General features: G+C 40.1%; 1 protein-coding gene across 3 annotated transcripts in view; it reads right to left on the bottom strand.

Annotated features, from left to right (window-relative positions):
• Nucleotides 1-13,794: 13,794 nt before the first annotated feature.
• NR5A2 (nuclear receptor subfamily 5 group A member 2) overlaps nucleotides 13,795-27,378 on the bottom strand; it is a 96,390-nt gene continuing 82,806 nt past the window's right edge. For all 3 annotated transcript variants that reach the window (XM_056355541.1, XM_056355544.1, XM_056355543.1), the window contains one exon: nucleotides 13,795-17,089. In XM_056355541.1, coding sequence (XP_056211516.1) covers nucleotides 16,842-17,089 — 248 coding nt within the window. In that variant the 3' untranslated portion in view covers nucleotides 13,795-16,841. The remainder of the gene's footprint in view (nucleotides 17,090-27,378) is intronic.

Raw genomic sequence — 27,378 nt, 5'->3', positions numbered from 1 at the left:
TTCTGTTATGTGCCAGCATGTATTCTGGTTTTGACCTCTGAACTTCTGTAAAACATCCCTTCCCAAACCACGCATGCCTACATAACCTGATTTACTTTGTAGACATATAGACTCATTGGTCAGACTGGTTTTGGTGTGGTTTTGCCAATCATGCAAGAAAACATCTGGAGGAGACCTACATAGCGTGTGTGAACAGTGGATTGCAGTTCTTTTACATCAGAGACATTAAAGAGGGATTTATCTGTACAAACGTTGCCTGTATAGCCAGGTGATTGGTGTTACTGCCTTCTGCACTGACTCTCTTTTTGAGACAGTTTTTCCCTCCTATGTTCCCACAAATAATCTCTGTTAGTAACTTAATGTATAGCTCACTAGAGTGGTCTGTGCTCTATGTTGCTGTCATGAAATGAATAACTAAAAGATTAAATTTTTATTTCGTTAAGTTTCTCCGTAAATTACCAGCAGAGGAGAGAGTTGGGTGGGTAGTGCAGGGTGCGTGAGTAATCTGATGAGTACGTATCTCACTGTTTTGGTGGGGGTTTTGATACGTCACTGCAAATGTGAGCAGAGTGTTTAAAAGTAGGGAATTTTTTTGAAATAAATTTCACCTTTTCTCCTGCAACTCTTTTTGAGGAAGTTTGTCTTTAAGAAACTCTTAATTTTATGGAGCCTTTGCTGGCCTTTTTAAGGAGGAGCTGGTTGTGTGCAGCATTTTGGTGTGACTGCAGAGTGGGTGGTTGGTTCCCCATCTCCTCACACCGTGCATGGGGGCTCAGGGCAGAAAGCAGGCATGCACCAGTGCTCCCCTCCTCCCCAGCTACGTGTACCCGGTACGGTAATCCACTCTGTGGATGAGGGTGTATTAGATAGTGGACTGTGAAATAGCTTCTTAGGAATATTGGCACTTATCAGTAGGTAACTACAGTCTTCTGTCCCTAGTGAACACTGTAATTTCTGAGAAATTAAAAAACCCCACAACCAACCAACCAAACTGTAAACTCATATGATGTAAATAAGTTGAAAAAACCACAAAACTTATATTGAGAGTTTTCTGGCTGTTGCTATGTTTTGGAGTAATACATTGTCCAAGATACGGCACTGCTATGATGCATTAAACTAATATATCATAAGAGTGTCATAGCTTTGATGATGTATTAATGTAATACATCGTTAAGGTGCCATTGCTCTTATGATGCATTACCCAAAACATTACCAATTGGTTGGGTTTGCACACAAGCATCTGTGTGTATGAAGTAATGTTTCCATACATAAAACTACAGTGAAACTTAAAAAAATCCTCTAAATGCGAGAACAAGTTAGGAAGATCTTAGAAGCAGGGGCTTCTGAAGAGAGACTTGAGCTGGGTGGGACCAAAACCGAGGTCAGAGCTGTGTGCTTGCAAAATCTCTGTCTGATTGTACAGACAATATGGGGAGGGGAGAAGAAACTGTCTTTATTGGAACCAATGGCAAGTTTTTTCATTCCCTTTCAAAAAGTAACACATTATGTGCTATATAATACATTAAAAACTTCAGCATTATTCTAAAATGTCTTGACATGAATTTTTTTTCCAGGTACTTTTTGCAATTTGCCTTACACCTTGCAATTTGCTATCACATTTTCTGGAAAAACTAGATTGAACATGTTTTATGCAGACAGAAAAGTTCTTTTGCCTTGCCTTTTATTTGTTATTTTTTTTGTTGTGTATGTCAACCATTTGTAGTTTCAGAAAAGCAAGTAGTATGTATTCTAGTAAGCAGTGACTGTCTTTCATCAAGTTAGTTTTTATGACATTTCTGGACATATCCAGTTGTGGATACCCTTTGGAGAAGCATTCTGAAGGAAACTGAAAAATCCCCCTCACTCTGAACTGGATATGAAACTTCAACAAAAGGTATTACAAAACATGTTAAATATGCATGATGATGATGATGTTAAATACCCATCTCCTTGTTTTTTAACAAAAAGACTTTAGATATTAAGTGTGTGTTTATCCTTATAAAATTCCTATTTCTTGACTTCTTTAAATACACTGTAATGTAGTAGATGTTATGGATGCTATTGACTGTGTGTATGCCCTTGAATGGACTAATTTATTGCCTAATTTTGTTGAAATCCAGATCACAAATGCACTGGTCTTGCAATGGCACATATTTACTAAATTTAAACATTTGTGTTTAATATAATGAATCTCTTTTTCGTAATTTATAGAGCTGCGAGTAAGGTTTGCTCATTATGGATTTTTTTTTCTCCCCTACCATGTTTAGAAACAGGAGGATGCAGAGGCAGACATAAGTACCGTTCTTTGCTGAACCCATTGAGAAGGAAGTTCAGGAATATTTCCAGGTACTGAAAAACAACCTTGCCAGTATAAATTGCTCTTTTGTTCTTTATGAGGAGAGGCATAAAGTAGCCAGTATAAAAAGTTGCATTTCTCAGCTTTCACTCCAAACAGTATCTGCATAACTTTACTCACCTTTTCCCCATCACAGTACCTTGACCACTAGATGGCAATGACATTGTTAGTGTAAGTGGGGAGGAGATGGAGAATGCTCAAACTTCCTCCCCCCAATGGTCCCCATCCTCCTTCCTGCCGTTCAAGAAGCCCAACCAGACAAGAAAATCCTCAAGCACCCAGACTTAAGACCATACCGAGTGCTTAATTTTCAGAAAGTCTTCACTATTTACTGCACAGTCACTGCAGAAATGTTGACCCAACCTATGTGGAAGATTCCTACTACAGGACAGTTCCCCTGGCTGTGCACAGCTGAGATGGCACCTGCAGCAGCCCCAGCCACAACCTGTGGAAGACACTGGTGCATGAACTGGACTTGGCAGAGCCTGTGCTGTGATGCATTCGCAGTGCTTAACAGACTACTTTTTGGTTTGGCTTTTTTTTTTTTTTTTTTTAATTAATTAATTATGTTTTATAATCTCTGTAATAGTTATTGCCATGGTTAAGTTCTGCTGATTCTGTCACTACTGTTGCTTATAATTACTGAAAATTATGATGTCAGTGGGTATTCCAGGCATCTCTCATAATAAGAAGCAGTTATAGTTGGCATTACCAACCTGGGATATTAAAACAGATCTGTGTGTATAGGTTTACATCCTTTTCATGCCAATGGAACAGTGTTTTCCAGCATGAAAGCTGATATCTGGAGTCATGTTGGTGTCCTTTAGCAGTGCTGGTATGACCTTGGCTTTATGTAACATTTTTGTCTTATTTGTGAAAGCCTAGATGGAGAGCTTGAAGAAAATCTTGGGAAGCTGGTTGTGAGAGGCAATTCTTCTGGAAACAAATATGATGAGGAAAGTTATATTAAGATATACTTTTTTCATCCACCGCTCCTCTGATATTTTGAAATTGGGATGCCAGTGATGTGCTCCAGCATCAGGACTAGGGCTGAGCTCTGGCCGGTACACGGGCCTCACGCCCTCCTCCCTCAGGCAGAAAGGGAATTTACAGTTACGTTTCTTAGTAGCAGAAACACAGGCTTGTTTGTATTTAGTCTGGGAAATAATAGGTGTTTTCTGCTAACCTCTGCAATACTGGGGGAGTGTTTCATTGGGTGACTGTCCTGGGAGAGGTTTTTGCGGCTAGGTTTGTCACACTGTTACTGATACAGAAGTGAGAGAAAAACCACACCAAACAAGCAAGACCCAGACTTTTTCCAATGGTTTCTTCAGTCACAATGGCTTCTGTGTGTCTTGTTGGCTTTGATGGTGTCATGGTTTAACCTCAGCCTACAACTGAGTACCACACAGCTGCTTGCTTGTTCCCCACCACTCCCACAGCAGGATGGGGAGGAGAATCAGGGAAAAAGGTACAGCTCATGGGCTGAGATAAAAACAATTTAATAATGGAAATAAAATACAATAACAATACAATAATTGTAAGGAAATGGAGACAGAGAGGACTAAAACCCAAAGGGGCCGGGGGGAACCCCAAGTGATGCACAACACAGCTGCTCACCACTCACTGACCGATGCCCAGCCCGTTCTCCAGCAGTGACCAGAGCCCCTGGCCAACTGCCCCCGGTTTATATACTGAGCACGATATTCTATGGCATGGGATATCCCTTCGGGTAGTTTGGATCAGCTGTCCTGACCATTCTTCCGCCCAGCTTCGTATGTGTCTGCTCACTGGCAGAGCATGGAAAACGTGGAAAGTCCTTGGTTTAGGGTAAGGACTACTTAGCAGCAACTACATCAGTGTGACATCAACATTATTCTCACACTAAATTCAAAACACAGCATTGTGCCAGCTAATAAGAAAAAAATTAACTCTATCCCAGCTGAAACCAGGACAGATGACAACTCGAGTAGTGTAGCAGCGGTGGGTGGCTGTGATAAGTTCACAGGTAATTCAACAGTTTGGCATATTTTGTCACAAGAATCAGTCCCTAGACCTAACAGATGTTGCCTTGCTGGTCTCCCCGTGCTTGGGGACCTGCTGCTGCTGCTGCATGTCTGTCATTGCTCTTGCAGAGCTTGAGGTTGGCTGGTATCAAGTGACTACCTCTGGGACCAAGAGGGCTGCCTGTGTGATGTGGGAACTTGACATCTCATCAGTGATGCCTTAGACCTGCTTTAAAGGTCCCTTCTGACCCAAACCATTCTATGATAATAGAAGTTTGATTCTACCATCTGATCCTGTTTCTTTTGGGATGGCTGTGTAAGAAAGGGCTGTGAAAGCCATTTGTGCTTGGTGATAGAGCAGGATGAGATCAGCAGTAGAACCACAATCCCCTTCTTGCAGAAATGTGCTGATTAAAATATCCTAGGTGGATTCATCCCCTTAAATTTGCATTATTTACAGAATTTACATATCATAAGTAGCAAATGAATTGTTTAAGAAACAATGCTTGTATTCCTCCAATATACAAGTAGCTGTATTCTTCGATTGAGTGTCATTTATAACCTGCTGTTAGAAGCAATTATTTTAATGATGGTTTAGTGACATGCCACCAGACTTGGAGCAGATGGGTAAATGGATTCTCAGAAAACTGTGGGATTTTTTTTTTTGTGGTTATTATTTGTGTTTTAATGGTTGAAATTAAGGCAGGAGGTGGCATAAGAATGAAAGTAGCAGAGCCTGGAAAACTGAGAGGCAGTGAAGCAACTGAACTGTTTCGCATGGGCAGTGGTAGGGAAGTACGAGAGCAGTGCTGTCTCTTGCTTGCTATTCCTTTATCAAGCATTAAACTAGGCACTTAGCCAGGTCAGGGCTTTGTCATGCTAGCAATAAACATACAGCTTCCCGCACAATGGATGAAATTGGATTTATTTTTTAAAAACTATCATAGAGATTGTACCAGTGATATTATTAGACAGCAGTACCTCCCAGTTGTAGATGTGCTGTATTTCAGCCTCTCCAAACACAAAAATATTCACTGCTAAGGGGAGGTGATAGAAAAACGCATGGAAATAGTTTGGCATTGCATGTTGCTTCTTCACGTTTAACGTACTTACTACGTGCTGCATTAGCTAGAGCTGAAGTGTGAGCACACTCAATGTTTGAAATTCATGATTTTGAAGAAAAAATAATAAAAATAATTGAGCTGTAAGAGCTCTGCTCTGTTGTTTTACCTTTTACTAAATTATATGCCACCAGTCACAAGCTGATCCAGTCCACCTGGCTGTATCTGAAATGTCAAGTGTCCCTCTGAAACTGAGATTCCTCTCCGAGGAGCCATGGATGTGAAGCACGTGGGGACCCTCCCCACAGTTCTGGAGTTTACTCCACCATCTACAACGTAGTTCATCAGGAAATCCTTGGCAGCAGCAGAGAAGAAAGGAGACTCGTTCTTACCTGTCCTTGAACTAGGAGGCCCAAAGCTGAATTTTCTTAGGGATTTATTTCCAGATCAGTCTCCTTTCTCCATGGAAAGGTAGAAGTTGTGTTGCAGGACCCTGTCTCTTCTCCTGCAGCTGGATTTAGCTACTACATTGACAACACATTTGCCCGAATATTGTTAAACAATCCATTACCTTTCACTCTGGCTTCACAGGCTTAATGTTTCTGAAACCTTTGCTGTGCCATGCTCTGCTTGTTAGAGGTTAGAGGAAGAGTGAGAAACAGAAGCTTCTGGTAATTTATAGGGGGGGATATTGTCATGCTTTTGGAAAGAAATTGTGTTAACTGGGATGTTTCAATGGATTTGTCTGGCTGCAGTGGATTTGGAGGGTGAATTCTTAAATATCAGTGATACTCTCAGCAATTTCATCATAACAGTACAATGTGGGATCCTGGCAAGTTTTGTAACATAAATTTATTGACGTTGGTCTGGTTGTACATGCCAGCGACCTAAGCATTGTTGCAGCTCTGACAGTGGCAGTGTGTGGTCTTCCTGAAAATGTCTCAAGTTATTATGTGTATTACTAGAAACTGCTATGTATCCCCCTTCAAAAAGAGAGGCTGGTCTTGGAAATCAAAAGAGCATTTTTTTCTCTATTAGCTTCACAAAGAGTTCCTTATAACTATAACCACTGACCCAATGAGCCAAGTACCTCTATCAAATATTTCACTTAATGATGTCTTTTATTACAGTTCAGCGACCCAATAGACTGAGTATCCGCCTGGTGAGCTAAGTGCCTCTGAAAGCTCAGCAGTAAAACTTTCTGTGCACCAAGGGCTGTGAAAATGTTCTCCCATGACTCAAGTAAGTGTTTTTTTTCAGTGTAGCTTGGAAGAAATTACACAGTAGCAAAACAAGTCAGGAGAATCTGTGCCCACCAACCTACTGATAATAATCAACGATCAGTGTGCTCAAGAGGTATGTTTTACAGTGCGTTGATATCACCAAGCACATCTCTATGCTCAGAACTTCAAAAGCAAATACAGAACAAGACCCATTCCTAAACTAACTGCTAAATTTTATATTCAAAGGTGATTGTTCTCTTAAATGCAGTTATACCTGGACTGCTTTTATTTTGTTGGAGGGTTTTTTTTAATGTCTTTTTTTGGGGGGTGGGGTGTGTGGTTTTTTATGTGTGAGGGGGGGGTTGTTTTGGTTTTTTGGGTTTTTTTGTTTTTTTGTTTTTTTAAATGACTCCATGAAATCATTCTCCCTCCTAGGTCTTGCAGAAAAATGCACTCATAGATTGATTAGCCTGTGGAGTTTACATTTTGCAGTGCATTAGAGTGACACAGAACCAAATAAACTATGTTGTGTGCATGTGCTATGGAAATAAACTTCTGTATAATAAAGTGAATTGACTGCCCTGAGTAATTTTCAGCTTCTTTCTTTGCTCTAATTGGAATTAATTACTTCGCATTTCTGTTGTGGTTTTGCATGACTTCTCATTAAGCCTTGCCTTTTAACTTTCCATTCTAACTGCTAAACTGCTAACTACCTTTTCACAGCTCAGCTTTCCGTCAGCAATGCCTGGTTGGTTGTGCCCATCATACACGTGCCATGTAATAAATGCTGCTGGTAAACCAGCCCAGGCTGGGGCGCAGGGATCCTTTTGTACTTTCCGAGGTATATGGTGCCTATGGGGATAAGGCATGGCAAAGGTCTAAAACTCAAGATTTTTGTTTCTGGGGAAGTTCAGATCCTTAAGAACAGTTTAGTAATGCAAGGTTAGTTTTTTGGGAAAGGCATCACTTAGTTTTACGTTAGTAAAAGGTGTGTGTTTGGCTTCACATCAGAGATAAGAATTCAGAGAGTTTGAAAAACCTTTGAAGACTGTTGCAGCTGTAATTGGTGTGTTTTGTCTTGGGTGGAGATTTTGGAAGGTTTATTTCAAAAATACACTCTTAAGGGCAGGAACTGTTACTCATCTATGTTTGGAAAGCAGCACCAACACAATCAGGGTAACAATAATACTACAAAAGGCTGAAAGAACAATTAAAGAGTGGAACTAAGGGAGGACCACTTGGCATTTGGGGAAATCAGAGGGGAGGGAGAGACCAAAGGAGTTGTTAAAGAGGCTAATACTCTCAGAAGAAACATGTTGAAATCTCTGCTTACATTTGATTGAAACGACATCGAATAACTTGAAGAAAAATCATTTGAAACGAGAGGAGGGAATTTGTCCTCATTTGTGTTTCCTCCTAGGACAGCTCGCCACATTCTTTGGTTCTTTCTCTTTCCTTCTGTAGCACCCTGGGACAGAGGGAGTCTGTCAATAAAACACCACCCCCAAAGCCAAGTTCTACTTGTGAATGCCAGGAGACGTACGGGAAAGCTGCCTTCTGCCTGGTACATCCAACCCCTCGGTGCTGCCCCTCTGGAGCAGCCTGGGGGATCTCCAGGCAGCCAGTCTGCCTCCAGGGTGGATACACCAGGAACACCTCATGTTCTGGTGGCAGTTATCAACTATTTCTTGTGTTTGTTAAAGGTTTTAAATGTCACTGTGACAAACAATCATGTTTCTGGAACAGCACAGGATGTAGATCAGCCTTGGCTGTGTGCTACAGGTGGGAAGATCAAGGCAGCGCATCCTGGGGATTTTCCGGGATTACAGAGGAGTTTGTGCCTGAAAAGAATTCAAGATTCCTGCGTTGTCTGCTGTGGATCTTTAGGAACCAGCTCTCATACAAGCAGTACTACAGACTTGAGCCTCAAATACCTCTGAACTAACAGACCTATTGAAACAACAGGTTTTTTTTCTTTTCTTTTTCTTAAAAAGGAAAAAGTGTGGCAAGAAATTTTGCTTTTCTATCTACCTTCTGGAACACATTGAGTATGTCTCTACATGCACGTTTTTCTAAAATAATTGTTTAAGCTGCAAACAAATTATTTTCCTCCTGACTATGTTAGTTTGTATTGTGTTAGTTAGGGCTTTCATGAGAAGGCATTAAAACAAAGCAGAACAATTGCAAAGTAACTACCAGGAAGAAAAAAGGGTTTTTCTAGTGTCCTTGGCCTGAATTTGATCACCCTAAAGTGATCGCTTCCTTTCTGGAGCTTTTTTTCCCCCCCTTGTGCTATGTATATCATTTCTGCGTGTAGCTGTTCACATGAAATCAACCTCCAAACAGTGCCAAAGTGCAAATTTAACAAATTAGGTGAGGGGTAAATTGGGGTGAAGCTTATAACATCAGTACAGTGATCCTTTAATAAATCAATTATAGTCTAAATATTTGAAAATATCTTTTATTAAAATGCTGCTATTTCTTCACAGCTCCCGCACGCAATAGATGGACAACAATTCTTCATTATTAATTACTTCCAAGTATATAAAAGGGGGAATTTAGTTCTAGAGCATCAGGTAACGTCACTAAATATACCTCCTCTGTCTGTTCGCAGGCTGGCACACCTGGTGCCTGATGGTGCTGTACCGTTGCATACAGGGCGGGCAGGCTGTGCCGCGCTCACTTGCAGTGAATGCCCCTGTCGCCGCCTTGGACCTGTTGCTCCATCCAGAACCAAACATCACTGGGACGCTGTTGATGCTTAACCAGGATGCTGTTGATGCTGCTACACAAGACATCCTCAGGGCCTTGGCGCACCAGGTGAGGTACCAGCCAGTTTTTCTCACAACAAGGAAAGGTGTCTTAAATCTGTCACCCCAGGAAGTACTGTGGGGTTTCTGTTTAGTTTTCATTTTTTTCCCTGCAGGATGCCCAGAGGGTAAAGTTGTGTCAAAGTTTGATATATAAAAAAACAAAGGGGGGTGGGGAGGGGATAGTTGCCTTTATTTTTTTGGCAAAGGCTGTTTTCTTGGTTGTGTTAAATATTGTTAAGCATGTTCTTGGAGCAAAAAGGTCTGTCTCAAAATAATTTCATCCTAGCCCTGATGCACTCCTCTGTTTAGATTTTACTATTAATAATTATATGTCATTCTTGAACTAAAATTCTTGGACGTTTCCTATTTTCCCTCTGAAAACAATGTTTGGTAAGAATTGTTGATTATTTGGGTCTGTAGAGCTGGTCATTGTAAGCCAAGACACAGCGGACTGACTGGTGACCTTACCTGGCTTTTGGCTGGGGTTTCTTCAGCCGGGCCTGGCTGCGTCCCACAGCCACTTTCCTGTTTTGACATCTGTGGTCGCTTTGCTGCTTCCAAACGTGTAGACAGTACAGTGTCCTTGACCTTTCCCCCTCCCCACCATATAGGTAACTCTCCTGAAAACCTTGATGCGTTGGGTAAAGTTGGCTTGCAAGTTTTGTTTGTGATACAGTGAAAAGGGCAATTAAAGCAGGACGGCGTGACACGGACTGGGGTGGAGGGGAAGGAGTGGAAAGGCAGCAAAAGGCTCATGTGAAGAACGAGGGCTGTCACTAGGAGGGAGTGGGGAGGGCCGGCTGGGTTTTCAGCAGTGTAAGTGAGCAGAGGGGGAAGATGGGCATAAAGAAGGAAACCAAAGCAGGGAGACGCACCCCAGCACCCCCTCCTCGGGCCAGCGCCTGAGGTTTTGCACGTGGAGGCGTGCGGGACCTGCGGGGAGGTCGCCGCTGCAAATCCAGCTGCTGGGGGACTCGTGGGAAGGTCGTCTTAGGCAGAGTGGGGTATTGCGATAGAATATTTCAACTGAATTTGCTAGGTGAAAAAACAATTTGACTTAGTTTGTGAGGCAGCTATAGTGTTTGATTTTAAGTAAAAACATACTCCAGTAATAAGCTTCCGTTTCACAGCATGAGTTGAATGAATTGATTAAACACATTCAATCAATTATTCCATGCTGTGTTTTTTATCTGAAATTTATACACATTGTAAAACCAAACTATGTTTATTAAATGGAAATTAAAACTGATATCACTTACCGTGGCAGGTCGCTGAAATACATAAATGATAACTTATTCAGGCCTTATTAATACAATATTAAAGCAATGACAATAATCCAGCATATTTTATTTATTTTTCCCCTTCAGATTAAAAGTGAATCAAGATGAAATATTTATTAAACATAAATATTCTTGTGTCTGCTCCACGTCCATGCACTTCCTTTTTATTTTATTTTTCTTTTGGAGCTATTCCTCCCCTGTTATCTCTTTCACCTTCTGCTGTATTTGTGGACTGGTCACAATAGACATTTACACCAGTCCCTATTTCTTACTACGGAATTCAAAGGCAGGCAGCCCCACAGACCTCCTACCATACAGCTGTGACATGCTGCTGGGCTCTGGGCAGCAGAGCACTTTGAAGAACTTCCCTTCTTTGGCACATGGAGGTTAGGTTCAAGTTGTGAGGAGCAGGAGAGCTGCGGTGCGGTGTAGCCCCCACAGCAGGGTTCCAAGCGCCTGCCTCGCTCCTCTGTTCTGCACCAGCTCTCTTCTGCGTGGGGAGCAGGAGGACAGCGCTGCGGCCAGGAGCTGAGCCGTGCGGTGACTGCAGCTCGCTGTGCCCCTGGGAGCAGTGCCTCCTGAAACGTTCTGCAGAGGAACAGAAGCACTGGATGTTCAAATGTGCTTTAGGAATTCCCATGGATGGCACGTGGGTGTGTGTGCATGTGTCTGTAGGCATGCCAGCAGCTACGGAATGGCCCTCAGCAGTTTCTGTTGTACAAACAGTGGCTTGTTTGGGGTCTTTCCCGCAAACACACTTTATTCCCTCTGGTACAGCATCCCTGTTTTACTACATAATCACAACTGACAGCCTGGATTGGTAGTATCCTGCAAACATTCAGCAGCAGCAGTTGCAGGGTGATTGACACAACTGCCACACAGGGAGGCTCTTGCTCTGTGAAGGTTTTGATTTGCAGCAGCACAATAAGCAACTGGTGTTACTGGAAGCATCCTAACGCCCTGCTTCTCAAACTGAGAGTCATGTCACCCTGTTACAGGGAATTTACTGATCCTGAAGCATAAGAAAGGCAAGATGTGAACGGACAAAATGGTGACTCCAGTGCTAGGCTTTTCTGTTCTTTGTTTCATCCTGTGTTTTGTTATAATTAATGTTAAAACCTGTAGTCCTTACCGAGGCAGGGCACCAGGGGTCTGAGCAGGGCACCACAACCGAGCCACCATGAACACAGACGGCATCGGGAGTCTGCATTCCACTACCTTGCTTTACCTTGCGTCTGAATTATCCACTCAGGTGTGCGCAGGACATACATAGCAGAAACCGCCATAAGCCTGATAGTTAATCTAGGACTAAAGGAAGTTACAGTGAATAGGAAATAGGGGTCAGGACCCTCTTGGGGTAATGGTGAAAACTCAGCTAGTATTGCAACTCCAAGCTTGCATGCCAGACTTCAAGACTGTCAATAAATTGCAGAGGGCTTTGTTCTGCAGAGAAGCGAAAGTAAGAGGTTTGGAAAGTATGTTTGGTGAAGGGAAAATGTGTCTTGTCCCGCTGATGTGGGCTGGACCAGACTGTATCTATCAAGTAACTTCTGGTGTTGCTTTCTTCAGCTTGGGTCCACGGACGTCTATTGTTTAGCAAAGTTTTTTCAAATTGTTGGCAAATTGCCCTTAGAAAATGAATCTTTTCTCTATAGGCACATGTGCAATTGAAATTGCTGGACTGGCACAGAAGTATTTGGGCTCATGCCACCATTGCAGGGTTATATAGCTCTAGGATCTGATGCCCTTAAAGGTTTATCTGTAATTTTCTCGTCTTGCTGTTAGTTTAATGCTCTTTCTCTGCCATTCCAAATTCCAGCAGATGCCCCTATCTAGAATTTCCCTGGAAAACAGCAGCAGCTATGTTGGAGGAGGTAGAAATATTGTTAGAACTTTTGTGATGGATCTAGATTGTGGGCTTTAAATTAGGGGTTAATAAAATATGTTACTCAGTATTCCAGGAAATTGTCAAGATCGCTATTGTACTGACTTGACCTGTGTTACATGGAACTTGCTCTTTCCATGTTTCCAATAAAAACATGGAGCAGATTGTTCCAGAACCAAACTCAGTTAAAAATAAATCCCCTCATAATTTGAGTGTGTAGTGTATATACTAAATATATCACCCAAAAATCTATCTCTTATAAGGAAAACTATCTAAAATACATCAACCCTGGGTCTTACGCACAATCACGGCTTTCAGTTACAATTCCTAAAAGTTAAAATAACCCTTCCTCACTTGTAAGTCACTTAATCTTGTTTGTTTTACTCTGTTTTTATTGCAACACTGAACCAGCTTTGTTTCATTCAAGCGTGGATTTGTAAATAACTAATTATAGCCCTGTTTTTTCCCCTTGAAGCATTCACATTTGGCACCTCAGAGCTCAGCCCCTTCTCAGCTACCAGACCGGTGGGAAGCGGTGGGCTCCTCTCTGAAACGTAGGGTACTGCTGACAAGCTCTCTTGGACCACCTTACCTCCTGCTCTCCAAATGGCAACCAGATGAGCCAGAGGGCAACTTTAGGAAAATATTTTTCTCTAGTAGCAGTAACATCTGCCTCCTTGGCAGCCTCTGCTAGCAGTTGTGTTGGAAGCTGTGGGTTTGCCCCTGGCCCTGCCACATATTTACATTGCTGAGAGGTTATCCTGAGCTCCCTGGATCCTGTTACCTGATTTTCTTTTGTTCTGTCGTTTTCCCTCTCTGGTGCTTTGGCTGCTTAACCCTTTATGAGTAACATGTAAAGCAAAAATTAAGTGTGCAGTCTGAGAGGAAAGGTATTAATTTGAAAGTAGTGACTGGCAAATTCCCTTTTGATTACGAGATTCAGCTTTTCTCATCTGTTTAGCTGTATTTATTTTGCTTCAGCCTAGGCAATTTCACCATAGCTGCCCAAGCTTTTGAAGGTGCAGCTCTCCGCGTTTTTGTCTTCTGCTCTGCATCAGATTCTCTTTGGTGTTCTTATTTCTCCTGCATTTTACTCTTCTGAGTAGCTGATTTTTGACTGGTGCTTCATTTCAGTGGAATGAGGCTATTATAAAGACAATTACAAAGTAATCAGCATAGGCATATCAATATTTATTGAAATACTGAAAAAAATAATAATTCCATTGGCGATGAGAAACTCCTGGCAAAAACTGACATGACAATATGTATTTCACCGATACAGTAAGAGAACTTCAACTTCAACAAGTAACTCACTGCACATTCTAAGAGTTGCATGGATTTAAATCCAAGGCAGCTGCAGAACATCTGTAATACAAATAATCAGACTTTACAGATTGTCTGTTTACAAACACAGAACAACTATAATAAACCAGCCAAAGCCAAACCCTTTGAATTTTAGTCTGCTTTTACTAATATATCCTGTAATCAATAAGGCAGTCAGAAGTAAAAGTCTGGTTACAAAGTAGTTAACAATTAACATGGGGGTGGTGGTGGTGATTTTTTTTGTTGTTGTTGGGTTTTGGGGTTTTTTTTTAATACTTTGGGCAATCGGTAGGATTCTTGGAACCACAGATGTGGGCAAATATATGTTAGCTTATCTGAAATTGTTTCCATTATACTATATGAAAAATTGTTCTTCTATGTCCTTATTTTAATTCTTTTGTCCTGTATATAGATAATGGTGCTGTGAATACAGTTAGTAACATTTTTAATTTTTTTTTCTTAATATTCAGGGAGATTCACTGTAGCATTTCAATGAGAAAAAAAGAGAAAATACAGAATGCAAACACTTGAAATATGCTTGATTTTTCTTTCAAAGAGGAAAGAATGACCAAGGTTATCTTGTACACGTGGGTAAACGTATTACACAGCCACTGTCAATTGCCACCCGTGTCTTAATTTCTCTTAATTTAGTTTGTTTGAGGGAGAACGCTGTTATTTAAATAATGCTTGCATGTCTGCTGTGTGGGATAAGGGAGATGTGCTTGGTTTGCTTGTGGTCTGTACTACAGTATGTGTGTTCCATGATATAGGAGAGGCATCCAGGAGTTGCAGACACTAGGCTTTGCTGTGTTTGTGCCCTGTGCGTGGACAAAATATTAGAACTGATTAATACAAGCAATTAAAATATGCGTGCTTTGTACTAATGCAGATGTAATAACTGATGTCTTTGGTATACAACATATGAATGGATAGAAAAAAATAAGAGAAATGCACCTTTTCAAGTTCACATGAAACAGAAAAAGATCTAACTCACATAATTTACAATAGATTTAAATAAACTACATTTAGGATTATGAAGATTTACAGATGTTTAATCAAGTGAATGATTTTAATTTGTAAAGACCCTTGTGTGTCCCTGAACTATGTTTCCCTAACTTGAAGACATGCTACAGTAAACACATATATTTGGCTTCTTCATTCTGACTATATCTTATATAAAGATGAAACCGAAGAACAATAAATTAGCATCATAATTGTATACAGTGTAAACTATCATATACAATATAAATAAACTATTCAAAAGCCAGCAATCTTCATGAAAACAATTAAAGGATTAGGATTTCATACAGTTTCTACAAGTGATTGTGCAGCCGATAATCTCAAAATTAAAGTCAAAATGAAATACCCCTATTGATTTTAGTGTCTCACGACATACAGTAATTAAGTACTGGTAAAATAATTACCAATTTAAAAGAAATAATAAGGAAATCACTGCTTTGCAATTTTATCACAGTTTTTTTCCCCACAGGACCTAAAGAATGTAAACACTATGTTTTTGTTAATGTTAGAGATTAATACTTTATTTTAAACATATGTTGATCCACACCTGCATGGTTACCTTTAAGGGTAATGAAATAAGGCAAGACTTATAACTGTGGCACTACATGTTAATACTGATATCTTTATTTGGACAGAGAGAATTGTTTGTTCTTCTCTAATATTTGTTCTGCAGGAGACTTTGGCCTACACAGACATAGCAGTATCACTCTTCTTTCTTTGCGTAAAAGATGTGTATTTCCCAACTTTAAAAAGAAAGCATTGCATTAGATGTTGGATGTTTCAGTTGAAACTTAGTTTCTTAATTACTGGAAATTTTAAAGATCATTTCTTAATAAGCTCCGTGGCATTCATCAGGTCAAATAATTCATTTGTATATTCTTGCATTGCAAACAATTTTTTTAATATTTAATTTTCAGGTTTTTAACATCAGTATTTGGTGTCCTGATATTTTTTTATTATTATTTTTGTGTGTGTGTCAAAGATGCTATTGTTTGTGATGGCTAAAATATCTCCATTTCCTTTATTTGGAAATGGCCATGAATATATAGCAGGGCCATCTTTTAGCCACTGCCCTAGTTAAGTGTATAGTTGAATTGGCTGATTTGGTTTGGAGTATTTATCTTAGCTATTTAATAGCGATCCAGTAACAGTAGTAGAAGAGGGATACTGCCTGACAGAACAACATGAACACGTGACAAAACAAACTTCAGAACATAGTAAGGGTGCCAAGCTAACTGGATAACAGACTCTTCATACCAGCGGTCTGCAGGCCTGAGGGACCGACAGCCAGCCCCAGCCCCCCAGGATCTGGTGGCGACAGTACACAGCGCGTGGCCTATGCCAGCGCTCTCTTACGGATTGTTGAATGGATGCCACATCGTTTATCACAGCAGAAGTAAGTGTTGGGTCCTTGGAAGGATGGCAGAAGATGCTCTAGGTGCAGTTTTGCACCTATTACAACTGTTTTAGAAGTCCTGCTATACCATGAAGGAATTTAGTGCGCTGAAATTCCCCACTACCTTAGCTCGATAATACGGATCGGGTTTTTTCTCCTAGGTTTCTTCATATTGGCAATCAGCAGAGTTAAATATACAAGGATTATTCTGTCCTTTCTCTTGTTGTCACTGGTGATAGTATCCACTTGGTAAGTTCCGTTCACTCCAGTACAAAGTCCTATATAGGTTCCTTTGGGGATGTGTAGCATATGATTCACAGTTTGCAATACAAATACCCTGATACATCACTTATTTACTATTAGTATTTGATTATTATACCATTTTGCAAAGTCTTAAAACCACATTTTAATTAGTGTTGCTTCGAGCAGTTCGGAATATTTTTTTTTCCTTGAAAGCAGAAGCTCTAATGGGTGTAATTTATGCTCTCTTTGCGTGCAGCATTTCAATGAGAAGGTTATTACACGGCACATCCCCGTTCAGGTGTTTGTAATAGAGGTATTCTTCGGCCTGCATGCTGATGGCCCGGATCTCTGGTAGTCGCAGGAGAAGCTGCCCAAATTTGTCTGTTTGCTGTGGGTAATTACACATAGTGTAGTCCAGCAGAGCAGCGTTCACTTGTTCCTGAACACCTTCCACAAGCTGGAAGTTCTCAAGATTTTTGACATCTGAATGATAACAAAAAAAAATAACAACAATTCAGTTGCATTTTAATTCCTGTTTATGAAGGCAATGTTTCACTAAATGGATGTGGTTTTGTGTTTTGTTTTGGGGTTTTTTTTTCCTCCTGACAAAAGCATACTTTACAAGCTGCTGAATATTCAGTGAACCCTTTTGCCAACTTTCCTGGGAAAATGATCACAAAAGAGCTTTAGCGGAGTGTCTTGTTGAAATTCTGCATATACCTCAAATCAATTAGACACCAATGGAGTCTAAGCAAGGTCAGCTCTTTTCATAGCTTGCAAAAAGAAAGGTTGAGGATTCCTAAAGTAGAAGACCATAATATATTGCTAGCAAATGAGTCCCAAGAGGAAGCCCTATCTTTAACCCAGTATGTTACACAATTCATATAATTCTGTATTAATTTTTCTGACCCAAGGTGAAATCTGTGTCCAGGGTATGATGTAGTTAATTCTAATAAAAAGTGACAGGGTTCTTGTTTCTGTTTGACATTTTCAAAATTATTCTGAAAGCCTTTGACTTGTCTAGCCTATGTTAATGAACCATCTGGTACACTCCAGTGACTGCCAAAATAATCTTCCCTACTAGACACTCTCTAAAATATATATTTCACTGACTAATGATCTTTATTAAACGAAATCATTGTCCTTTGGGTGGAATACCAGATAAGAAAAGGCGCCCTTTAACCTGAATATGGTTTCTGAAATTCAACACTGACCTTTTTTTTTGGTGTTGTTTTTTTGGTTTTGGTTGTTTTTTGGTTTTTGTTTTTTTGGGGTTTTTTTTTGTGTTGGACAACAGGGGCATTTACATCATTAAAGGCAGGTACAGTTTGTTCACTCTGCCTCTGTTTGATTATCTTCTGTTCCTATACAGCAAGTTCAAGCTCTGGAAATGCTGGCCAGAGATAAATGCCAGTATATTAACTCCTCATTATTTGCTTCCCTGTGTAAAAACTACTCTGATGGCATCGTCTTTTGACATGTCTGCAGAACGATTACAGTGCTGCTATAATGCAGAAAGAGCGAAGTGATCAAAGTGCTGTTGCTGGCAGAACTTGTTTTGGCTGGTGTTTGAACACTTATACCATCAGCAGAGCACAAGTAACACGGTCTCTTGTAATTGTAAGGCACAGTGATACTGAGCATAACTGTGTGGCTAATTCACTTTGAATAAAGACAGATCTGCTCTTCTATGGATGTTCTTGGAGCACAAGAGATGGGGAATTTGGCAGAATGTGGTTCATTGTAAATGCCAGCCTTTGACTGGAGGGGAAATGCGTTATTTCCTTTGCAAAACAGGAATACATGTTGGTCCCCCAATCCATCAGCAGCACGGGAGGCTGCGTAAATTGGGTCTCACTGCACCTTTTCCTAGAAGTGCTTTAAATAGAGCAAATATTGGTTCTCGCACATAACTGTGTGCTGGAACACAAGGGAAATGGTTGGGGGAGGCAAATATTTTCTTCAGGACAAGAAGATAGGAGGGATACCAAGGATCCTGATGGCAGCCCAGGGCAGCACGCACAGCCTCCCGGCTCCAAGTCACAGGCCTGGTGCAGGAGCCCACATGCAGCGTGCGGGCTGCCGGCCGCACCCCAGGTTCACTTGTGCCTGAGCTGGTGTGAGTGTGTCCTGCTGGTCCTTACTGGCTGCCTCTTTCCTGTCACAATTTCACTATGGAAATGAAGCAAGTGGCTCTCGGATTTGTGCTGCTTGTTTGGGAATGGGGGACATGACCTCTGTCCAAATTTTGCTAGCTGGCCTAAGGAAGTCGCTAGCCATACTTAAATTATGAGGGTTGCCCAACAAGAATCGTCTGAACTTTGTGTTATCCAGAGTGAGGAGAACTGGAACCTTCAAAGCTGCTATGCCTTCCCCTTAGCTATTCAAACTCATTTATCCAAAGTCTTTTTGCCAGAGTCTCTGGAGGTCTTTGGATAATCATGTTTTCATGTGTTACACTGGACATTTTCTCACACGAAATACAGCCATTTATTATTGTATGTGCCTACATAAAAGTCCCAAGGAATTTTGTAGTGAGTGTAACCTGGTTTCAAAACTGGGTGTTCTAAGCATATTTTTGTAAAGTTAAGGAAGGAACAGTATCGACTATCTCAATTAGTTTAAATAGGTTGCTTTCAGATGCAACATGCAATCATGAATGAATCGTTAGAATGTAAGGAATTCCTACAGAAAGCAGGGACTATGCTGGAGATTAAACTCTGTTAAACCGCAAGAGAAAAAGTGTAATGATTTCAGAATCAGTATTTCCAACTTCCCCCCTGCCTGTTAAAAAATACCTTTAAAGATCAGGAAGTTTTAGAAACTGTTAGCTGATTCAACCCCCTTTAAATTCAAAGGGCATCTCTCTTGCTGTCTGTCTGTTTCGAATCACACTGTGAGATTAAATTGTGCTGACTTCTTGGAAAACCAGGTTTATTCACATTTTTACTCTCTGTCTAAATGTTACTGCATGGAATATACATTTACTGGCAAGATCACAAAATCAATTTTTACAAAGATCAAGACCAAACAAAATCTAGGAGCCGTAAATTTTCTCTATGTTCCTGCAGAAGCGGTGGATTCAACGTATATTTTATAGGCATGCACTCTGTCTTCAGCTGCATTGGTATCATACTCAATTCCAGCTATATTGGTATCATACTCCAATTCAAAAGGAGGTGTAATATTTTATCTCTGTTACCCCCGCGTACAGGACCGGTGGTTTCTGGCAGTAGGTGTGTGCCTGTGCATCGTACAGGTGCTCCTACAGGCTGCTCAGCTAATGTGGCCTGGCTGAATTGCATGGAAGTTGCAGGACTACGGGGGAAGGAGGTCTGTGTTCGGTTTTTTTCTCATCTCAGTGGACAGTTCTTTAAATACTCGTATGTGGCAACAGAAACACTGAAATCGGATGTAAAAACAAGTCAAATTATCACTAGCAGTAAATAAAAACTAGTTCTGGGATTTATGTGTACATCCAGCCTGAGGAAATATTTTTAACGTATTTTAAAGAAATATATATATAAAATATAATATATTTTAATGAAAACTTTTAATGTATTTTAATGAAATATATATATAATATAATATATTTTAATGAAATACATTAAAAGTATTTCCTCTACACAAATTCTTGATATTTGTGGTGTGGTTCAGTGCTTGTAAACAAGATGTTATTAGTTAACCAGTAAAAATACATAGACTTACTGACTGTTTATATACTGAATCAGATACTCGTAGGCCAAATGATTACAGTTTAGGACATCACTACACATTTCATCTGTGTGTAGATGAATCTCCAGGACTGCAATTATAATAGTGGGGATATAGAGACAACCTGATGACCAGTTATGTATTTTGGAGTGAGTCTTCATGAAGTAACAAAGGTTTTCTGATACGACTTTTGATAAGTGCTCTCATCTCATGTACATTAGCAGTAAATGCTGCATTAAAGCAAACGAGACAAACTGAACAGAGAGAAGTAAAGGATGTGTGCTGAGAGCACTGTGTCAAGCTCTTGTATGTTGTTCTGTATATTGGTAAAAAAGAGGTTTGTCCAACACATAGTTGTGACATAAATTACATAGTTATTTTTGAAGTGAGAATCACAAACTCTAGCTCTAATAAAGATGAATAACAACAAAGGAAAATGTGAACATTAAGTTATTTCCAGTTGCTCCAAGTTCTGCAGGTAGAACAAAAAATGCTGTAAGGTTTTAACTTCTGGTACTTAGCATTTAGCTGAAAGTGATACAAATGTTATTAAATAATAACTTTGGTTTGTAAGTAGATGGTTTTCCTGTGGTTTGGGTTTGGTTTTGTTCTTGGTATCCATTATATAATTCTGGCTAAAGGTACTTGACTTAGTTTTCCAAGTATTCCCTTTTCAAGAAAGATCCTTTGAATGCTAATGAGTTAATTTGGTGAAACATCAAGCCGTGCTGGTGTAAGTCTGCTGAAGGCAGTGGTGTACAATGAGTGTGAAATCTGCTACTAGTGTGTACAGCACAAAAGTCTTTTATGCTTTTGTATAATTTTTCATTCCTGTTTGCTTTTTCAAACTGAAATGTCTCTTATCAATCTTTACATCAGTTAGTAACAATTTAAAGTACACATGTTTAAGCTTAATGCAAGAAATCATTTTCTGAGGTTTAGAGGCTTGTAAATTAAATGAGTAGAAATAGGTTCCCCCTCCTCCCACCCACACACCCTTTAAATCCTAGCAGCTAGAAAAAGTGTTTTGTGTTGCTACAGTAAGTATCAGTCTCTTATCTCTTCTACTTTATTCACTCAGGGACTAATTACCAACTTTTTACATGAAACAGCCTTACTGTGAGCTCACAGTGGGGCGCGCATCTTTTTCTATCGTTATTGGAAAGTAAACCCTTAGGTCTTCTGGAATATATTATATGTTTTACAAGAAATAGCAATTGCTTTTCTGTCAAACAAAGAATTTTTGTTCTCTATAGCTTACTTTTGACGATTAAGACAAAAACTGTATTATAGTGTGTCAGGATCTGCTCTGCTGTCCGTATTCCCAGAAATCCCCCCATTTTGATTACTTTCTACATCTAATATAAAGCTGTGCATTAAGCCGAAACTGTATACAACATTCAGCCTGAGGAGAACACTTTTGCATATTTTTCCCTAAAATGGGTCTGGTCTTTAGAGGGGAAAAATATTTAGGTTTCAGAGAGATTTTCTCCCTCTCATATTCCAAACATGAAATACTGAAAATTTGGTGGTGTACTAATCTGTAGAGAGCTTCTCTTGGTCTGGGAATTTTGAAAAGAAAAATGAAACAGAATGAGAGATTTAAATCTGAAAAATAGTAACTCCTTAGGAGCAGCGTAAATATTTCCCAAAGAAAGCTGCCTAAATTTTATTGCTCGTGCCTTTTATCAGGCACCTTCTACATGAAGCAGTGCGGAGGTGCGGATGCAGGCAGCTTGGCAGCCTCTCTGCGCTTCGCACCATTCCGAGTCCTGGTTCGCACCATTCCGAGTCCTGGTATTGCAAGGATGAAATAAGGTTGTGTTTAGGCTTCTCCATGGGGAGAAATTTCTCACTTTCACGGGGCTGGAAACAGCCTTGCAGATACTCTGGGCAGTAGGATTTGATACCAGCCCAGGGCTGAGCTTCCTCACCCTGAACGGGCTGCCGAGCCCCATCATTTAAGGACTTTATTAAAACCCAACCGATGTCTTCCAAAGATATGATGTCTTCCAAACTCTAGGGCTAGTATTTTGGCCAGGATGGCCTTCAGGCTCGCCCTCCGGGAGGTCTGTCAGTCCTCCCCACGCAGACTGGGTGGCCCAAGCAGCAGCATTGCCCTTGGTTAGAAGCACGCAGTTCTGTCAGGGAAAGGCCCCACGCGCCTCTCAGCCCAGCGCCGGGGATCCTGCCAGGGGCCTTGCTGCCAGGCTCATTCCTGTTTGACCTTGGAGACAGACTGTGTTAATTCTGGTGGCGGTTTTTCTCCCAGAGTGGTTCAAAGCAGGGGGATTGCCCAGGGCTGAGGTGACGTTACCAAACTTCCTCTGTTTAAAACCAGCTTTTTCCTAACTGTTTCCCCAGATTTCTGCTAGCCCTGCAAACCCTGTGGGTTACAGGGCTGGAAACCCAGGTAGATTTTTGACGTGATAAAAAATTTTTGAGGGTAAAAGTAGTAATGGTTGATAAAGTGCCAATCTCTGAAAATTACCCACAATTCTCCTTCATTGAAACTAATGGCAACAACAGCAGTTCCATATAGCACATCTGTCATGAAGGCAGATGTATGCCATTCTATAGCTAAGCCTTCTTGACAGACAAAATGCTATAATGAAGGAAGATTTATGGTAAAGATAAGCTCCTTACTGCAAAATTCCCCTCAATTTTATTACGGCAGGGTTGTGCTGAATATTATTCACTTAGAAGTCATGGGAAACCACTCTTGATGGATGTGTTTGTTAATCAGTGGTAAGGTGCTATATTTAGCACTTGCCAAAGCCTGAAAAACCTTTACATTATAACAACCCAAACCACTTTTATTTTCTTAAGACTCCCAAGTCCAAACTAAATGTGCAGAAAACTCTTCCTGTCTTTAGAAGGATTCTTTTTTGGCCGTTGTTAAGCTGCATGTAACAGTGCAATGACCAATCTGTTTATTAGGGTCATAAAGTGATTTTCGTTTTCAGTTGAACATACCATCAGATAATGGGTATATTGTTTTGAAAATCTTGATTAAATTCTTCTATAGCAATATATTTCATTTGCACCTAAGTATTGGGCAAAATTATATATGTTTGAATAAGATGCTTATGACAAAACAAGCTGTAATTCTTAGCCTGAATCCTATTTCATCCCCTCAGTATTCAGTCTTGGTGGACTTTTGGTTTGTTTCAGAACAACTCACTCAACTAAAGCATAACTTGGTGTTGTTTTATAATAGTAGGCTTTTTTCTAGTGCTATTTAAAATATTAAAGTGCATTTTTCTATTAAAAAAAAGTTTGTAATGATAGATTCTTACTGAGAATATCAGCTCCCGATGTCTATTAAGAACCGTGCTTATTGACTTTTGTGAAGAATTTTATAATTGCTTTTGCTGCTGTTAGCTCTGCAATGGAAAGGGAGACGTGGGGAAATCAGCTAGGTTCCTCTCCTTGCGTGACTGAAATTACTAAATTTCAGTTTTTCAGTTTTTTCTTCAGTGTTTCAGTTGTTTCTTTTCTTGCAGTCCCCGTAAAGACAAAGGTCAAGGCCTAATTTGATTTCTTGAATCTTTATGGCTGGTGTAATTACTGAGTCATCACTCAGGAAAATAAAACAGCTTGACTTTCAACAGCTCAGGCTGAATTTACTGACTTGAAAGTTAAACAAACAAAATCTCCACCCGCTTCGCGTCCTGGCACCCCAGGAACCAACGTCCTTATTACTTGTAAATGAGGCACGCATGATATGGTGGCCATTGAAACACAATAAAACCAGATCCTGCTGGGCCTTCTGGGAGGAAGAGCTGCTCACAAGTCCTGGCCCAAAGTCCACAGCCAGCTACACCCTTAAATACAAAGTCCAGTGTTTCTCACCAGGACTCATGAGGGAGAAGTGTGGCCAGGTGCAGCCAGGGCTGTGGAGAGCCAGTTGGTTGGTGAAACTATGGTCCAGCCCAGAAGATGCTGGGACAGACCACAGGCATCAAGTCCCCAGCAGTGGTTCTGCTGCTTGCATTTCATCTTAGCCATGCCTAAACTCCAGTACCACCACACTTACTTTCACTTTCTAAAGCTTCCTCCATGCCTGGGGTACACCCCTGCTGATGTCCCAGACTTGCTCCTGCTTTGGGCGAGCAATGCAACACGTTGCTGGTCTCTTGCTCATCTGGGACAAGGGCAGGCTGCCTATTGAGGGCAGGCTGCCTATCACCTGAAGGCTTGTTCTGTAGGTATTTTAATCCATGTTTAAGTGTTCACTGATAGGATTAAATTCCACATAAGAGAGTGGCTGCCGCTTTCTTTGAAGACATGAGAGTAGCACAGGAATTTGAACAGCACTTGCTCTGTTGCATCCTCAAGGAAATTCCCCAAACGACTGGAGTCTCCGGCCATGCCGGTGGGTGGCCTGAGCTACCGCTCGCTACAGGCTGTGCTCAGTGAAGGCCTGCTCTCCAGTCCTTGGGTTGCACCTCTGCTGCTGCACTGAAAAAAATAACCCTAGGTGATTTAAGCTCAAATTTATAGCCTGCCTTTGTAGGCTGGTGGTAGGGGAATCTGCCTGGGCTGGTGTGGGTTTCTGGTTCCTCCCTCCAGGTTTGTTTGTATATTGACCCAGTGACCACTTAAGGTAAATGACAGATCAATCCTAGAAAAAATGTCTCAATCTAAGTCTCTGTTTCCCAGGGGAAAATTATGTAAGTGCTATCCTGTGGAGCCATGGTCATATCTGTATGCCAGCATACACTGATAAACTGGGGCAGAAGTGATTTAGCGAAGGTCTCACAGATAAACTGAAAAAGAATATGAGTCAAAACTCATTTTTCCTAACTCCTCACGTAATCCTAGGTTCACGTTATATGTCTGGGCTAGAAATGTTTTTCTTCTGAATATTCACTTGGAATAAACATAGATAAGAAAATCAGTTTGTTACTTTAGCAACAGGATTATATATATATATATATATATATATATGCTTAAATGCAGACAAATCTACAGCCACAGCACTAGTTTATATCACACTTACAGTTAGTGGAAAAAAGTACCACATTTGATAAAAGCAGAACCTACACTTCTGACAAGAGTTAAAAAATAAGAATAAATAGTAAATTTATTGAACCAAATGGTTTCTGCAGTTAATTTCTGAAACATCATTTTAATCTTCAATAGCACATGAACAATACAGGATTGTTGGTGTTTTGAGGCAACCGGCTGTCAGTGCCTACAATTTGTAGAGATTGAATAGTTTAAGATGTCATAAATATTTATGAAGTTCCTGGGAATGGTGATAGGGACATCATACGAAATCCTCGAAGTTAGGAACTGAGGCAGAAGGAGTGTTATATGCAACTTGTAATAATAGACAGTACGGTATAATGTAGAGAGGAGCAAGAACAATCTGTTATTTAGCTGAGAAGTTGAATGAGTAGGAAAAAACAAGTGAAAAATTTAGAAAGATTTGATTTTATCTAGAAAATATTTGCTCTGCTTTTTTTTGGACATTTGCAACTTTTTTGAGTGATGGCATTTATTGCATTCTTGAGAAGCTTGCACATTATCAATCCTTTCCCTTTCTGTCCCTCTCCTACTACTCAAGCGCTGTTTAAAATAGGAATAATGGAGCAGATTAATCTCAGAGGTATTTCTACTGCCACCACTGGAACTACACCAAGGGGTGATATAGTCCTAAAAGAAGAAATATAAATATTTTCTGGAAAAATACTGAATATAAATTTCTACCGAGGTTAAAACACAGAAGTGTAGCTGCCACTGAAACCCTTTTGAGTAGCAGGCTGTATCCTTTTATAAAGCCCATCTGTCTCTGCAGAGTATAAAAAATGCATGATCATAAAAAGCAGTACTCCTTAGGGGAAAAATCTCTCTGTACTAATCTTGTAGTCACTTTACAAAACAGTTTTTAATCCCAAATTTGCATTTGATTTTCAGTCAGGAACTTTTGTGGTTTTTGCAAAGTTTTCTTATTCCATTAGAATAAGATATGAGGTACAGTTTGTTCAGGTGGCAAGTCCAGACTATGAATAAACCAACGTTATCATATGAAAGAGAATTAAACAGGCAGATCCAAGTGGGGATATATTAAGCCAAATTTAAGCTCCAGTAGTTGAATTTAGCCTGTACTAGATGTCTGGTTTGCCTCAGGATATATTCAGCTTTCCAGCTAATCGACTGAGGAAAACTGCCTCAGGTATGATAAAATTTACAAGAGAGCTCAGTCGAATAGCTCTTGTTATAAATACTAGCTTAAAGGCATTCTTCTGGTCTTTGGGATCAGGACTGTATTTGCATTTAATTATTACATTTCAAACTTTTTTGAACTTGGTTAAAAATATTAGACTAGCCAGTTACATCATTATAGTGGTTTCCAGATAAGGGTAGAACTTCATACTGCTTTTTCATTACTTGGTGAATTTTGTTTGCCTTTATTCTTTTGTTTAGATCCAAAGTCCCACAGGAGCAAAAATTATTACAATGTATTCTTTTTAAAAGAAGGAAATATAGTTAAGCGAAGGTGTTTTGTTAATATGCTAAGAGGTACAATACTATAACTTTCTGTCAACGTAATTGACAAATAATTCAGTTTTAAGTCTTGCACTATTTTGAGACAAGGCTTAGTGTGAGACAATCAACCAGTCATCTTTCAGACATATTGATTTCAAAAACATGTTTTTCCTCTTGTTTGAGACTTAAAGGCATGATCTTAATAGGTTTATGTGCCAATATTTGCACTAACAGGGTTTCTTTCACTGAACTAAGCTGTATCAGTGGAAGCTGACTTTAGTTTAGAATGAGCATGAAAAAGATAGTCACCTCTGCCTGTCTGAGATATGGGGGTGGAAATTAGTAAAAGAACTATTTTCTTATATAATTGTATTGAAATAATATAAAGTAAAATGCATTCATTGAATTGCTTGGTGCTGAAAGCACTGCAACAGCAACAAATATATGATGCCTGTTAGCCAAATATTTGAATTTTACTATTATTGTATAGAAGAGTTAGACTCTACTCTGGGCAGTTACAATTATTTCCTATGTAAATGTACCTGCAGACAGCTCATGAG

Source organism: Falco biarmicus, chromosome 11 (assembly GCF_023638135.1).
Source record: "Falco biarmicus isolate bFalBia1 chromosome 11, bFalBia1.pri, whole genome shotgun sequence".
Lineage (NCBI taxonomy): Eukaryota > Metazoa > Chordata > Aves > Falconiformes > Falconidae > Falco > Falco biarmicus.
This window is presented reverse-complemented; position numbering and strand designations above follow the sequence as displayed.